Raw genomic sequence first — 15,689 nt, forward strand, 5'->3', positions numbered from 1 at the left:
AAATGAACCCAAGATAAAGACTCAAATTTTTTTTCTTCCTTGCTATTATTTCTAACATATGTATAATATGATTTTTTTGTTGCTTTATATGTCCATCCCCCACGGTATAACCCATGTTTTCATCATATTTGATGTGGGTTTAATATGGGAAGGGGAAAGGAAAAACCAAGTTGCTAAAATATGGATACAGGTGGACCCATTACAGCAGTCAGATGTACAAGACATTACGTCAAAAAACGAATTCACAAGTTTTGGGGGGCGGGGGGAGAGGAAAAGGGGGAGGAGAAGGAATGGGAAGGATAAACAAAGGAGGAGGCAACAATACTTGATAAGAAATGTACTCATTATCTTGCTCATGTAATTGTAGCCCCTCTGTACAGTACTTTCACCTCCACACACACAAAAATAAATCTCCACAATAACAAATTCACATATCATCAAAGAGAAAACTGCCTAATAAATAAGTGGGCTAAAGACTTAAGAGAAACTTCTCTGGAGAGGAAATTAGAATAACCAATGGACACATGACAAAATGTTCAACCTCTATAGCAATAAAAGAAATGCAAATCAAAACAACATTGAAATTCACCCTACCCCAGTTAGAATGGCTATAATCAAGAACTCTAATAACAAACGCTGGAGTGGTTATGGCCAAAAGGAAACCCAACTGCATTGTAGGTTGGAGTGTAAAATTGTTCATCCCTATGTGAAAGCAGTATGGACGACCCTCAAAAGACATATGTAAGCAATGAATGAGTATTGTCACATCATATGTTCTTACCCATTGTTCATTTTTACTGGTTTTTGGTCTAAAATCTCTATGGCCTCCCACCACATGTAATGTTTATTCCCAACATGTAGTTTTGTTGGGATTGTTCTTGTATGGTTAGCCCTTTGTCCTTTGTCTCAGAATTAAATATTGACCTTCCCGTCCTTAATTTTTATTAATTTACATGTAATACAATGTGTACCAAAATCAAATACAGTCACAACATTGTACAAAGCAGGAATAGGAAGGAAAAAGGCAAGAAAAAGAAATAGCTGCCGAATGCCAGTGGCTCATGCCCCTAACCCTAGCTACTCAGAAGGCAGAGATCAGAAGATCTCTGTGCAAATCCAGCCCAAGTAGGAAAGTCCATGAGGCTCTTATCTCCAATAATGCACTAGGACACTGGCAGTGGTGCTGTGGCTCAAGGAGTAGAGCGCTCACCTTGAACTGAAGAGCACAGGGACAGCACCCAACCCCAGGGTGCAAGCCCCACAACCAACCAAAAAACAAACAAACAAATTGCTTCACATAGTACATTTTAAAATATCAAGAAAGAGAAACCAATTGAATTTTATATTTCAGAGTTTATGTTGTTTAGCCTAATATTCTATGGTAATATGTATATTACTATTAAGTTATTGTTATCCTCTTCTAGGACTAAAAAGGACATATACTAGTTTTTAGAAATAAGAGAAACCATGGAGCCTGTGTTTGTTTGGGTCTGGCCACCTTTAATTTATGTTATAATTTAAGTCTTTACATTTCCTGACAATTGGCAAAGTGTCATTCTTTCTAATGGAAAATAGAATTCCATTGTGTTTATATCCCACATTTCTGATGCATTAATCTAGTCTCAGGCATCTGGGGTGGTTCCTGGTTTTCCTTATGGAATGAACATGACTTTGCCATTCCTATGGAATGAGAATTTCAATGTTGACTTCATTTGGCATGATTCAGTTTTTAGAGATATTGAGCATTTCTTCATATGTCCTCTGGTCATTCCCAATTAGCCATCAGTGAAGTCTCTCTTTAAATATTTAGACTTCTTTTCATGGAATGGGTTTATTGTTCAGGATTTCTTTTGTGAGGTGGCATTTTGACTTGTTGAGTTCTGATTATATTTCAGCACTGAGACACTTTTCTCTTTCTTGGCTTGTGAAGATCTTCTCCTAGTCTTTTGGCTTTCTATTAACTTACTTAGCTATGTCCTTTGTTACAAAGAAGCTGTACAGGTTCAAGCAATACAGTTTATCTAACATTTCTTTTTTTTTTAATTTTTTATTTTATTTTTGTTTTTATTTTTTGTGAACATACTGTACAGAGGGGTTACAATTACATGGGCAAGATAATGAGTACATTTCTTATCAAGCATTGCAGCCTCCTCCTTTGTTTATCCTTCACATCCTTTCCCAGCCTCCTCCGGCCCCCATTCCCTCACTGCCCACCCCCCCCCCCGCACCAAAGTTGTAAAGTTCGTTTTCGACATGACAACTTGTACTTCTTAATGTTGCAACGGGTCCACCTGTATCCTTAAATTTCTTTGACTTGATGCAGTTGTACATCTGTACTAAGAAAGTTTCAACCTGTTCAAAGAGCATAGTATTTTTCTATTGATTCCGTTCTGAGTATTTTCTTTAATCTCAAGGTCTGATTCATTTGGAAAGTATTTTGACAAAGGTTGATGTATAATCTAACTTTAAGTTTTTATAGGCATTTAATCACTATTTATTGAATATTGCTTTTTCTTTTTACTGTGTTTATCCTGCTTCTATTAAACTTATCTAATGAATGGTTACTTTTTTTTCTTTAGAAGTGGCATTTAAAATATAGGGGCTCTACTTTTCTTTTTGTCTTAATTGATATATGTACAGTTTCATCCTTGAAGGGGATTGCAAGAGCTTAATTGCTTTGTAAATATGAACAAGAAGAATAGGGCAAACAAAATGAACTCCAAGAAACATGAAGTTTATCATTGTTGGTTTTTTTTAATACTATGAAAAACGATTCCTTTTTTCTTGCTTTTTTCATTTTTCATACTGTTTCTCCCTTCATTATATTTGATTTTGGAAGCCTGAAGATTGTATAAACTTTAATCTGAATAGGGCAAAGAAGAGGATTAAAAAAATTGAGATAGAGGACAATAACAGAACCAATGCCACAAAAGTCATCACAAAACATGTTGGAAATGGTATTTACAATAGGAGTGAGGAAGTTTTGAAGAAGTGTAAGAAAAATGAGGGATAGGGTAACATATGACAAGAAAATGATTCACTGCCTTATATACATAATTATAATGACTCTGTACATCACATTGACAATAAGTTTAACAATAAAGAATAGTATTAATACATAATTTATTTTAATATTCATAAGTTTACAAATGGATACGTATGTAGATTAGTTTGTAGTCTATATACAGTCATGTGTTGATACATCTGTTCTCTACATATCCCTACTGAGTCTACAGGTTCCAAACTATGCTTCACAAATTACTGTTGAATTTACAAATTCTGAAGGAACACCAATAAACATTTGAAATTATATACTAGGTGCCCATAATCAAACTCTCCAATTTCAACACCATTAATAAACATGAGCCACATTCTTGGAACATTTTAGAAATATATTGAGAAATTGCCAAAACGTGCATACCCTCTTGCCCAAAAAATATCACACTTTTAGCACAAAATCATGCTATCTTCAGAAATTGAAATTTCTCCCCTCAAAAGAATACATGTTTTCTGCACACATAATCTGATTTTTTCTGGCACAGGTTTTGGAGAGAACCCCCAGAATCCTTGTTTAGATGGGATTACACATGGAAGTCATTTAGATGAGAAGCTTGTATAATAAGAAATATACTTCAGAATATCAGTAGAAAAATCCCATTGACATTTTAATGTATGGAATACATAATTGGGGTAAGGTTTGTATACGAGGTCTAATATCATTACTGTTTTGTTATGTATTTATTAGGCTCTGCAATTATATCAATTTATGAAATGCAAGATGATATTCATAGGCAAACTTAAGGACAGTGAAAAATGAAGTATGATTTGTCCTCTTGGGAAACAAATATAGATTTTGATTTGATGATTGAAGTTTCTATATTCCAACCTTAACATATCTATGTGGAAAGTGACATGCTGAATAAGGACATAAATACCGAAGTATACTTCTGGATTCAAGGTAAGGGTGCATAGGTAGTGAATAGGTAGTAGAAATCAAAATGAATTCATTTGGTTGAGTGAACATCACAATTTATTAATAAATGTAAGATGTAGACAAAACTATGAGAAATGGCTTGAACTCATGGTTTGTTCATAGAAGGATTCCTGCAAAGAAATGAGAAAAATATTATTTTACTTTCTGTGGAAAATATTCGAATATATATTTGGACAAGTAATGCAATAGTAATTCGAGAGATACTAAAAAACTAATGAGAGCACATCATGTTATTTTCAAAAAAATCTTGTGTGTTTCCACTTCCATTTCCATTGAAATTTGATTGCTGTATACAAACCTCACAAATTGGACACTCTCTAAGCATTACCCTAGTCAATCTATTACTTGAGCGATTATTGTCCAGTTCTACAAAATTTAATCTAATATCACCCATTCAGGCTCAGCCATGACTTGGCACTGTTTATGAATTCGGTCTCTAATAAAATATTCATAGATGTATCATGCATCCAGAAAAACAGGAAGAAATAGTTCACGTGGTTGTATAGAAAAGGAAATACTTAATGGTTTTACAAGATAATGTTTTTGCAATGAACTTAAATCAACATGATAATTTGATCTCCATTTCAATATTTGTGAACGGATGCATAAAAACAAGCCACAAAGAGTGATTGTTTCATGAGATGTTTCCTACCAAAGGATAGGGATACCAAAGGATGAAGGGATATCATGCAAACGCTTTCAGGTACAATTACAATAAATATTCCATGGCTCAAACAAATAAACAGCTTTCCAATCTTATGTGTGGACAAAACAAATGCTATTGTGAAGTCACAATCTCATTGTGAAGTGGTATCAGGTAAATATATTCAACAGTTCCAAAAATAATTAACCTTTAAGAAACACAGGCATGCATGTCACCTCTCAGTATACTGATATATTGATATTGAAATGCACATAGAAAATTTCCATTAACTTAGGGTAACATTTCTACATTAACATTGCTTTCTCTAATATGTATGGTTATGAGAATTCTATGCCAGAGGCATATCAACATTTGGAATATATCATTGGGATCAATCCCAGGATAGGAGGCCAATATCAATGGCCCAATCATGGATTCGATACTCATTATCAAGGAAGGCACATAAAAATCCTTGATAACTTGTCATCAATTTTTAGCATGATTGAGTAAATTCAAGAATTGAAGGCAGAAAAAAATCCTCACTTTTCAATTCCGAAATCCATAGTAATGTGCCCTGCATCAACTAATGGGTGGTGAAACAGAGTAGGAAAAAATGTACACCATTTCATTTGTACACCCACAGACACAAAATTCGCATCTATAAATAGATAACAGCAATAACTGAACGCAAACTCTAATCAGCTCATGTATATACAATGACACAGCTAGGATTGGATAAATCTTTAAGAGACAAATCAGCAAGTAACATGGCCTCATACTTTGTCACAAATTCTCTCATGAATTACAGGTTCTCTAGTATCAACCACATTTTATATGCCAGAAAAAATTATGATTCCATGACATATTAGCATAAGGGAACAGAAGTAGTAATCCCACTGAGTCACATTAAGTGTTCTAATAATCAATGAAGTAAGGAAATATCACTGCCCCATCAAACATTACTCTCTGAAATTCGAGAGAAAATACATGATAGTATGAGTAGAGAGTGAATAAAATCTAACTGGCTTTATGTAGAAGGAAAAAAATCAGATATTTTGGAAATACTAGTGAGTATGGGGCATTGTTGATGAATATTGCATTGCATTCCTGTCTTTGGTTATTGTTCCTGTTGGTCATTGGGCTTGCACTTTGGGCTTGGGCACAGTCCGGGAACTCTTCAGAGATTTAATGCTCTTCTACTTGATCTACAGTGCCACTTCCAGTTTTGAGATGCTTAATTGGTGATGAGAGTGTGACAAATGTTCCTACAGGGATTCCTTGAAAACTGATCTTCAGATCTCAGCCTCCTAGAGGTTCCTAAGTGACCTCTACTCTTACCCAGAGTGTGCTGATGATTTTTAAGCTCGTATGTTCTGAACGTTCATGCACGCTGCAGGTCTACTTGTAACCATGGTTTTCCTTAAGGATAACGCTCTCTATAGTATTCGATTTTGAAAGAATTCATTCCAGAAATGAATCTTTAAAAAATCCTTGAGTTTATTAATCCGTAATTAGATCCTATGAGTCAAACGTATGAGATGCTAGAACTAAAAACATTATCACCTGGCCTGGCTCAACAGTGGTTTTGTAAACCAAAAGTCGTTTCCCAAGATATATTCCTTTTCCTCTGCATGAGGATGAGAAACAACCGAACCACAAGAATAAATGTATTCTGTTGATCAAATACTAAATTGATCTGTTCAGTTTTTAACCAAGATGCATTTTAATACTCTAATCTTCATGAATTAGAAAATTTTCATCAGATGCAAGGGTGAATTTATCTATTCCCATTACTCCTCCTCAGCACTTTCTTCACTATGTAATATTGTGTTATGTGTGACATACACCAGACAATTGAATAGAAATTCTTAGTATGTTTACTACCTTTTCAGAGGAAGAATATATGAGGCCCTACCCTAATCACTGACACATAAATTCACCTTGGTCTTATGTTGAATAAACTTTTTTTTTCCTGAACTTACCAAAGAACAAAATACTTGACAATAGTAATACATCTAGAATCTATTGACTCACTTATAAAGAGGATGAGTTTCATATTGACAAGCAAGATAAATTACAAAGAACAAAGAACTCCAGGCAAAACTCTCTGTCCTGTATTTGTCACCTTGCCATGTCAGAGGGACTTGATCTTTTGACATTCCACAACATGAAAAACACAATCTATTTTGTGACTCTAGCAGGAGAAGTTCATTCTAGCAATTACAATACTTTAAACATTCTCATAAATACTGAGATAGCATAACTTTTGTAATTACACATCTAATTTTGAATTTCTAATCTATGCCATATCCAATGTGTATTCATCCTTTATACAGTAATGTGAAATTTGAAATCCATGTATGCAGTGCTGGTTAAAAAATAGCTCTAAATACATTTTATTAATATGTATCTTTGCAATGTGCAAATTGAAAATCATCTCAAAGATCTCAAATATTTTATTTTATTTCATTTTATTTTATTTTTTCGGTCGTGGGGCTTGAACTCTGGGTCTGGGCACTGTCACTGTGCTTGTCAGCTCGAGGCGAGTGCTCTACCACTTGAGCCACACCACCACTTCCTCCTCAAATATTTTATACTAATTCATGGAAAAAATTTAAATCAGATAGTCATTCCTGTAATATTCATTAACCAATTTCAGAAGGAAGACATGGTAACCCACCCGTAAGTCTGTACATTTATCAATTGAAGATACTGCCATTTGCACTATCATAATTGATGTGATGAGTGAATCCTGAAACGATGAAAATGGGGGAAAAAGGGGATTGGTCCAATATAATACCTTTATCTATGGCTTCCCTGATTTAAGTTTAAATTTATTATAAAAGAATGAGAAGACATTCAGATAAGGTAATTCTCATTTGAAGTAATTTGGGTGATTGCATTCCTTATCTGTCCTAGTGAAACTGTACTTGACTTTTGCCACCAATCGCAAGTTCATTTATCCTATTTCCTCACGTTGAATTTTGACAGACAATAGTCGTCATAAGAAAACAGCATTTTCTTTACCTGTTGTTGCCAGAAGATTTGACTGTGCCCCAAATAAAACTTGGGCTAGGATCTTCCAAGGATTCTGCCAAAGAGAGAAATACATACTTGATTGAGGCACTAGATTAGATTGGCTCTAACATTATACATTAATAAAGAAAACAACAATGTTGACGGCCTTAATAGCCTTACAAGAAACATTTATCTGGATAATAAAGAGTGAAAACAATGAGTTCTTAGCCATGTACAAAGACAAATGATTTAAATGTTTGATTTTTTAATCATTTAGGAATGCATATATTCATATATGTTATTGATTCAATCCAAGTTGAACAAAGAGTTTTAATTTCACTCCTAAAGGAAGAAATCATACAACAGCACAGGATAAGTTGAGATTCAATAATCGAAAATACAGAAAAACCAACAAGCTTTTTACCTTTATCCCAGTCTTCCTCAGAGGAAACATATTGCCATGTATTTTCAGAACGCTTGTTTTGTTTCTCGTTCCATGTGATGTTATCTACAAACAAAAAGAAATTAACCATAAGAGTAGGATTCAGGTGCAAATAGCCTACATTGATTTGGATTGTTTTAATTATCAGGCTCACCGATATCATCTTCAAGGGAAGTTTTGTCCATACAAGTTGCAATATGTTTACTGAGTTGATCTCGTGGAACCAGGTGGCGAGCGTTAAAGGGACAAGTAGCCAATTTTGCAGCAATATCAGGATGATTCTGTGGAACAAATGTTCAAATGTGAAGAAATACTTTCAAATTTTCTCTTTAGATTTCTTTGGGCAGGATGTCTACCATGGGCTTGATACCACGGTAGGGTATTGTGCTAGTGCATCCTTTTTTAATACATATTTTTTATTGTAAGGTACTGTACAGAAGTGTTAGAGTTAGGTGAATAAGGTAATGAGAAAATTTCCTATCGAGCATTAACATTTCCTTTGTTTTTCCCCTAAGATCCCTTCCCTCCCCATCTCCCCAAATTTTCCCTCCCTCCTCTCCACCCCCGCTGCACACCTAAAGTTGTAAAGTTCATTTTCAACATAGTGTCTTGCATATTTCATTGTTACAATTTGACAAGCTGTATCCCAAATAAGTATGGAGGTTCCTCAAAAGACTCCACATAGAGCTCCTCTATGACCCAGCAATCCCACTTTTGTGCATTTACCCAAATGATCACATATAAGACCATACTAGGGCTACCACCATTATTTACCATAGCTAAGATATGGAACCAATGCAGATGCTCCTCAGAACAGGAATGGATTAAGAAAATGTTTTAAATATATATAAGATGGAATTCTATGCCTCCATAAAAAGGAATATTGCTCCATTTGTTAGGAAAGGCACAGAAAAAATTATATTAATTGAAGTGATGCAGGCCCAAAGAAACAGGTCATTGATTCCCTTATTTGGAATAACTAGTGTATTTTAGGACAAGAAGAAATGTTCAAAAGCGATGTACATAAGAGTGTAGTTGAGGAGGTGGGAGGGAGAGGATGGTAGGAGAAAAACAAAGGAGGAGGCAACAATGCTTGATGCCTCTATCACAAAGAATGGTATTGCTCCATTTGTTAGGAAATGGAAAGACTTGAAAAAAATTACATTAAGTGAAGTAAATGAGCCCCAAAGAAACAGGTCCCATGGTTTCCTTTATTTGCAATAAATAGTATATGTCTGAGACAAACAGAAAAGGTCAGATAAGATGATATTAAGCAAAATGAACCCCAACATAATGACAGAAATGATTTTTTTCTTTCTTACTATTGTTTCTAACTTATCTATAAGATATCAAGTGTTTTTTGTTGCTTTGTATGCCCCTCTCCCCCAGGCCATGTATGTCAGAAGACCTGAGGAAGATATCAGAAGAGAAGCTGGGGACTAAAAAGCCCTTGAACAGAAAGCAGTTTTAGTGTTCCAGTGAACAGTCCTAGGCTAGAGAACCATTTAGCAGGTGGCAGGAACCTAACCTGACCTCTCAGGCTCAGCTTCACCAAGGGGAAAGTCACCCTGCCCAGGCAGAGACAGAGTCGTCTTAGCCAATCTTATAAAAAAGGGAACACACCCAAATAAACTCAGAGAGGAGAATGGAAACAAATCACAGAAACAACCAAGATTCAGAACATTAAAAGGAAATACTTCTGAAACCTTTATGCTAATAGGTTTGAGAATCTGGAAGAAATGGTCTATTTCCTAGCAAATATCGACATGCTGAAACCAATTTAACAGGCCCACATCATCACTGAAATAGAAATAGCAATAAAAGACACCCATCTAAGAAAAGCCCAGGACCGAATGGATTTCCAGCCGAATTCTTCAAGGACATCAAAGCAGAACTCACACCAATTCTCATCCAGCCCTTCAAGGACATTGAAAGACAAAGCTCACTACCAAACTCCTTCTATGAAGCTATCATAACCCACAGGGACTCATCAAAGAAAAAGAACTATGGACCCATTTCTTTCATAACATTGATGCAAAATTTATCAACAAACTTTTGGCCAATTGACTTCTACAATTCTTCCAAAAAATCATACACTATGATCAAACAGAATTCATTTCAGGGATGCAAAGCTGGTTCAATATCCACAAATCAATTAATATAATTCATCACATCAGCAAGAGCAAGGATAAGAACCACATGGTTATCTCAATAGATGCAGAACAAGCATTTGACAAGATCCAACACTCCTTTATGATGAAGGCTCTGAAAAAAGTAAGAATCCTTGGAACATTCCTCAACAAAATAAAGTCTCATTATGAGAAACCTACAGCCAGCATTGTACTCTATGTTGAAAAATTAAAGCCATTTCCTCTAAACTCAGAAAGGAGACAAGGTTGTCCAATCTCTCCAGATTAATACTAGAACGTCTTATTGCTATAGACGTGATGCAAACAAAAAGGGCATCAAAATAGAATAAGATTAAGTAAAACTCTTCCTCTTTGCAGAGAACATGGTCTTGTTTTTTAAAAAATCCCATGAACTCCACTCCCAAATTACTTGAGCTGATTCAAAACATTGGCAAAGTAGCAGGCAAGAAAATTAACCCCTAAAATCAATGGCTTTTCTGTATGCCAATAATGCGAAGAGCACAGCAGAATTCAGGAAAGAAAGTCTATTCATAATAGCCCCACAGAAAATAAATTCCTAGGAAATAACCAAAGAACTGAAGGATTTCTGTTATGAAACTATAAAATTCTGAAGAAGGAAATCAAAACAGAACTTAGAAAGTGGCAAAACCTCCAATGCTCTTGGATTGGAAGGATCAACATTGTGAAAATGGCAATACTTCCCAAGGGTATCTACAAATTCAATGCAATCCCTATCAATATTCCAACCTTATTCTTCAAGGCAATAGAAGAAAGAATCCAAAAATTCATATGGAACAATAAAAGATCCTTAATAGCAAAAACGATCCTGAAAACAGAAAGAACAATGCTGGAGGAATATCAATACCAAATTTCAAACACTACTACAAAGCCATAGTAATCAAAACAGCTTGGTACTGGCACAAGAAGTGACCTCAGAAACAATGGAATAGAATTGAAAACCGAGTTATGAACCCACAGACCTATAGCGATCTAATCTTCGATAAGGGAGCTAAAAAATAGAATGGAAGAAAGACAGCCTCTTCAGTAAATGGCGCTGGCAAAATTGGTTAACGGCTTGTAGAAAACTAAAAGTAGATCCTTGTCTATCTTCTTGAACCAGAATCAACTCCAAATAGATTAAAGACCTTGGAGTCAAAGCAGACACCCTGAGAACAATACAGAATGGAATAGGAGAAAAACTAGGTCTCCTTGGCACAGGCAGAAATTTTCTTAATACTCAGAAACACACCAAATCAAAGAAAGTTTGGACAAATGGAATTGCACGAAGCTGCAGAGCTTCTGGAAGCAAAAGACATACGTAGCATACCTACTTGGAAAAATTGTATTAAGTGAAGTAAGCCAGGCCCAAAGAAACAGAGATCCCACGGTTTCCTTTATTTGCAATAACTAGTATATGTCTGGGACAAGCAGAAAAGCTTAGATAATATGATGTTAAGCGAAATGAATCCCAAGATGGGAACATAAGTTTTTTTCTTCCTTGCTATTGTCTGTAACATATTTATAAGATACCATGTGATTTTTTTGTTGTTTTGTATGTACCTCCCCCATGCATAACCGCTGTTTTCAGTCTATTTGATGTTGGTATAATTTGGGGTGGAGAAAGGAAATAACAAAATGTTTAAATAGGTATAAGATCGGTCCATTGCATTAATGAGATGTACAAGACGTTATTTTGAAAAACCAATATATAATTTGGATGGGAGTGGGGAAGGGAGTGAGAGGATGTAGTTGAAGAGATGGGAAGGATGGGAAGATAGTGAAAAACAAAGGAGAATGCAACAATGTTTGATAAGAAATGTACTAATTACCTTGCTCATGTATTTGTAACCCTTCTGTACAGCATTTTCACAATAAAAAACTTATCTAAAAAAAGACGCTTTGTCAAAAAATGAAATTTATAATTTAGGCAGAGTTGGGGGAGTGTAGTTCTGGAGGTGGGAGGGAAGGGATGGCAGGGGAAAGTCAAAGAAGGAGGCAACAATGCTTGATAAGAAAAGTACTCATTACCTTGCACATGTTACTGTTCCCCCTCTGTGTACAATATTTTCACAATAAAAATCTTCTTTAAAAATAATAAAATGTGAAAACAAGGAAATGGGCTCATTAGCATGCTTATGTAACTAAATCCTCTGTACAGTATTTTCAAAACATAAAACCTTTAAATATAAAAATGGTATTTAAATGAAATAAATGCCAAAATAGGGACACAATTGGTTTTTTCTTTCTTGCTAAAGTTTTTAAGGTATTTCTAATATACTATGTGATTTTTCTCCTTTGGGGTGTTACTTCCCCATTGTATAAACTCTGTTTTCACTGTATTTGATTTCAATGCCCTGCATCGTGTATATGCATTTTCCTAATTTGGAGAGGGGAAGGGAAAAAAACTAGTGTATCCTTTTGCAAAGGGCTAGACTGCTACAATTTTAGCCAAAGCACTTCTTCTCTCTGTACTCATTTGATAGTGGAGATACGAATGTTTATGACTCTCCTGCCTGGGCTGGCCTTAAAAAAATATCTTGATCTCAGACTCTCGGGTTGTTATTCTTTCATGAGGAACCAGTGCCAGGTTCCATAAATTGCATATTGAACTTTAGGAACCTACATATACACTCAATTCAGCCCTCTGTTTATGCAAATATGGGTTATTTATATACAATTAACAAATGCATAGAAAGGGTGATTGAAAATATATTTGAATATATCCAAAATTAATGGTCATCACATATGTTTTCTTTATAAAAAACAGCAGAAACTCTGCTTCCCCTACAGATCTGGAACTTATTGTAGCAGTGTTACATGAAGAAAAAAATAATTTTCTACCCACAATTCTGTGAAACTTCAAATATTATGAAATTTTTGGTGAAACTAAGAGCAATGTTGTAATCAATACCCTAAATATAGAAAAGACACACAATGCATCTCCCACATTATCAGTCTACAACCATGTCTTGAAAACTTAAGTATCCAAACTAAATTCTAGGCCATATGATAATACAGTGGGCATTTTAACAAAGTATTTTAATGTTTAAGAATACCATTAATTTACATTTTGACAATTAGGCATGGGGAGAAAAAGGAAGCCACCTCTAATGTTTATGAAATATGCCACACACAGTTTAACATAATTGCACACACAAAATATTTTGCCTTTGTTCTGCTTTGAATAGAAATCTAGAAATACATCTCTAGAAATAAATAAGTTGGATTTTCATTGTCTTATTTTCCATTACATGATGCAGAGATTTAAAAGAAATACAAAAATTTCTGTATTACATTTCTGCACACTGTATCTCTCATATTTTCGCATACATTTCCACAATTCATTATAAAAACAATACACAAATTTATCCATGAACTAAAGAAATTATGTAATATAAACATGTTCCAATAAAACATTACCTTTCTACATTTCACAAGATGGTAAGGGAACCTGCATGATCTGATTTTGTGATTTTTATCATAGGGACACTGCAATAACCTCTCAGGATCCACAGATTCCTCTGAAAGAGAAAAATACCTCAGGAAAATCAATATATTGGGGAACATGTAAGTCTACAATGTTATTTCCCTTATGAACTCTACCTTAACTCAGGATTCCTATTTGAGAATATAGATTCAAATGTGACAAAGAGTACTACTCTGGAATTTAACTACTGATGTACTCTCAGTTCCTAGTAGGTAGTTCTTACTTTTTAGTATTATGAAAAATATTTATTCTAGTTAAAAATTATTGATTTGAGTCAAATAGAAGAGCTAGCTTGATTTATCTTCTGAGAGCATACATCTATTGAGCATCCCTGATTCAATTGCTTTCTTATATTTCAATCTAGAATGTGCCCATAATTTATATTCTTTTTCACCTTTCAATCTAGCAAATCAAAAGTCAAAATTTTAATTTTCAAAATGTCTAAGGTTTCATATTGAATCAGGAGAAATCCTACTATCCTGTTCTCTCAGCTTCTATAAATATAATTTCTATGATTCCAAAAAAAAGAAAAAAACATATCATGAACTAGACCATTTAAAATAATTTCCCAAAACAAATACGTAAACACGTTTACCTTTTTCCATTGTGACAGGCAGATAAATATCAGCAATTCCTGTGGATAAAAAAATTCTCTGAGAGAAAACATGACTAAATACTTCAAAACAATGTATCTTAAATGTTATTTCCTCAGCGATATGAAAAACCACTGAGTAGAACCTATTCATCTCTAATACTTTTTGTTGCTAGACACACGTGAATTGAAATACATTAGTATCTGTCACCCTCACATATTAGGGTCACTTATAACAAGCTATAGAAATTGACTTTTCTACTCAAAAAAATTATAATTACCAGGCATTTTTTTCTTCATCATAACAGAGGATGATGCCTCATGACAACTTTTAAGGGAATTTGGAAAAGGTTTTCTAAATTATAAATGTCTGGATTAAAAAGTTCTGAATTCCATTTTACAAATATCTAATACCTATTGAAAATATGCACTCCGCTGAAGGATGTGCTATTCTCATAGAAATGTCATGATTCCTATTCAGATTCTAAGATCAGTATGGAGTATTAATCAGATAACTGCTTCTTAGAGAGGATATGTATCACAAAGCAAAGGAATCATTGAGACTGGTTAGAGTCAAAGTTTGAGATCAGTGCTGTGTTTCAATAGGTAGTAAATTTCAGCAGTACAGTGTCTAGTGGCCATGAAGCAGAGCCTAAGGCATTAAACATGTGATTGCTTTGACACACATAAAAGTGACGGGAATAAAAGTGAATTCAAGTTCCCCAGAATGGAAATAGCTATTTTCTGAGGTCTGAGGAAGTAAAGAATTTTCGTTCTTTTACCCAGGGAACAAGCCTAGTTGGAGAAAATGATAAGAACTACATTTGGATGTCAGGAGTAGAAAGCGATAAATCTCCCAGTCACATACAAGAGCCAAAAAGATGATTTACAGGTATAAGACATAAAAGTAGGAAAAGAGGGCAAGGGACTGTTACCTGTCTCCTTCAGTTAATTGGATTACCGAAGAAGTCAAGATCTTCCTCCCCACAACGGACGCTGTCCCACTAGTTGGATTTCCACAGTAACAGCTACTTCTGTATAACGACTTCTCTGGGTGGGGTCACCGTTATTGTGATGTAGCTCATAATCCTCACTTCCGTTTTACAAACTGATGGATCTCAGCCACACTTCCGCATATGACAACGGAAGTGTTGACTTCCGGCCTGAACCCGGAAGAAAAAGTCCCATTTCCTTTTAGTATGCGTTGGTGGATTCCAATTCAGTAGACTAGAAATGTGTGAGTATTCAGTAGAGGAATAATGTGAATGAATGTATCACACTTTTGATGTACACATCAACTACTGATTCCTATTAAATTGCTCTACCTGGACATCTATACACTTTCTATATAGCAACAATAAAT

General features: G+C 34.8%; 1 protein-coding gene across 1 annotated transcript; it reads right to left on the reverse strand.

The window, feature by feature from the left end:
- Window positions 1-4,071: 4,071 nt before the first annotated feature.
- Window positions 4,072-15,323, reverse strand: LOC138829964 (gametocyte-specific factor 1-like). Its single transcript, XM_070026454.1, has 7 exons — window positions 15,262-15,323; window positions 14,330-14,368; window positions 13,668-13,768; window positions 8,252-8,378; window positions 8,080-8,163; window positions 7,665-7,728; window positions 4,072-4,104 (listed from the first exon to the last, which is right to left on the reverse strand). The coding sequence occupies exons 2-7, from the start codon at window positions 14,337-14,339 to the stop codon at window positions 4,080-4,082; spliced, it is 411 nt and encodes a 136-aa protein (XP_069882555.1). The 5' UTR covers window positions 14,340-14,368; window positions 15,262-15,323; the 3' UTR covers window positions 4,072-4,079.
- Between the last annotated feature and the right edge of the window lie 366 nt (window positions 15,324-15,689).

The sequence above is a fragment of the Dipodomys merriami genome, unplaced genomic scaffold, assembly GCF_024711535.1.
Source record: "Dipodomys merriami isolate MVZ:Mamm:240054 unplaced genomic scaffold, mDipMer1.0.p SCAF_18, whole genome shotgun sequence".
Lineage (NCBI taxonomy): Eukaryota > Metazoa > Chordata > Mammalia > Rodentia > Heteromyidae > Dipodomys > Dipodomys merriami.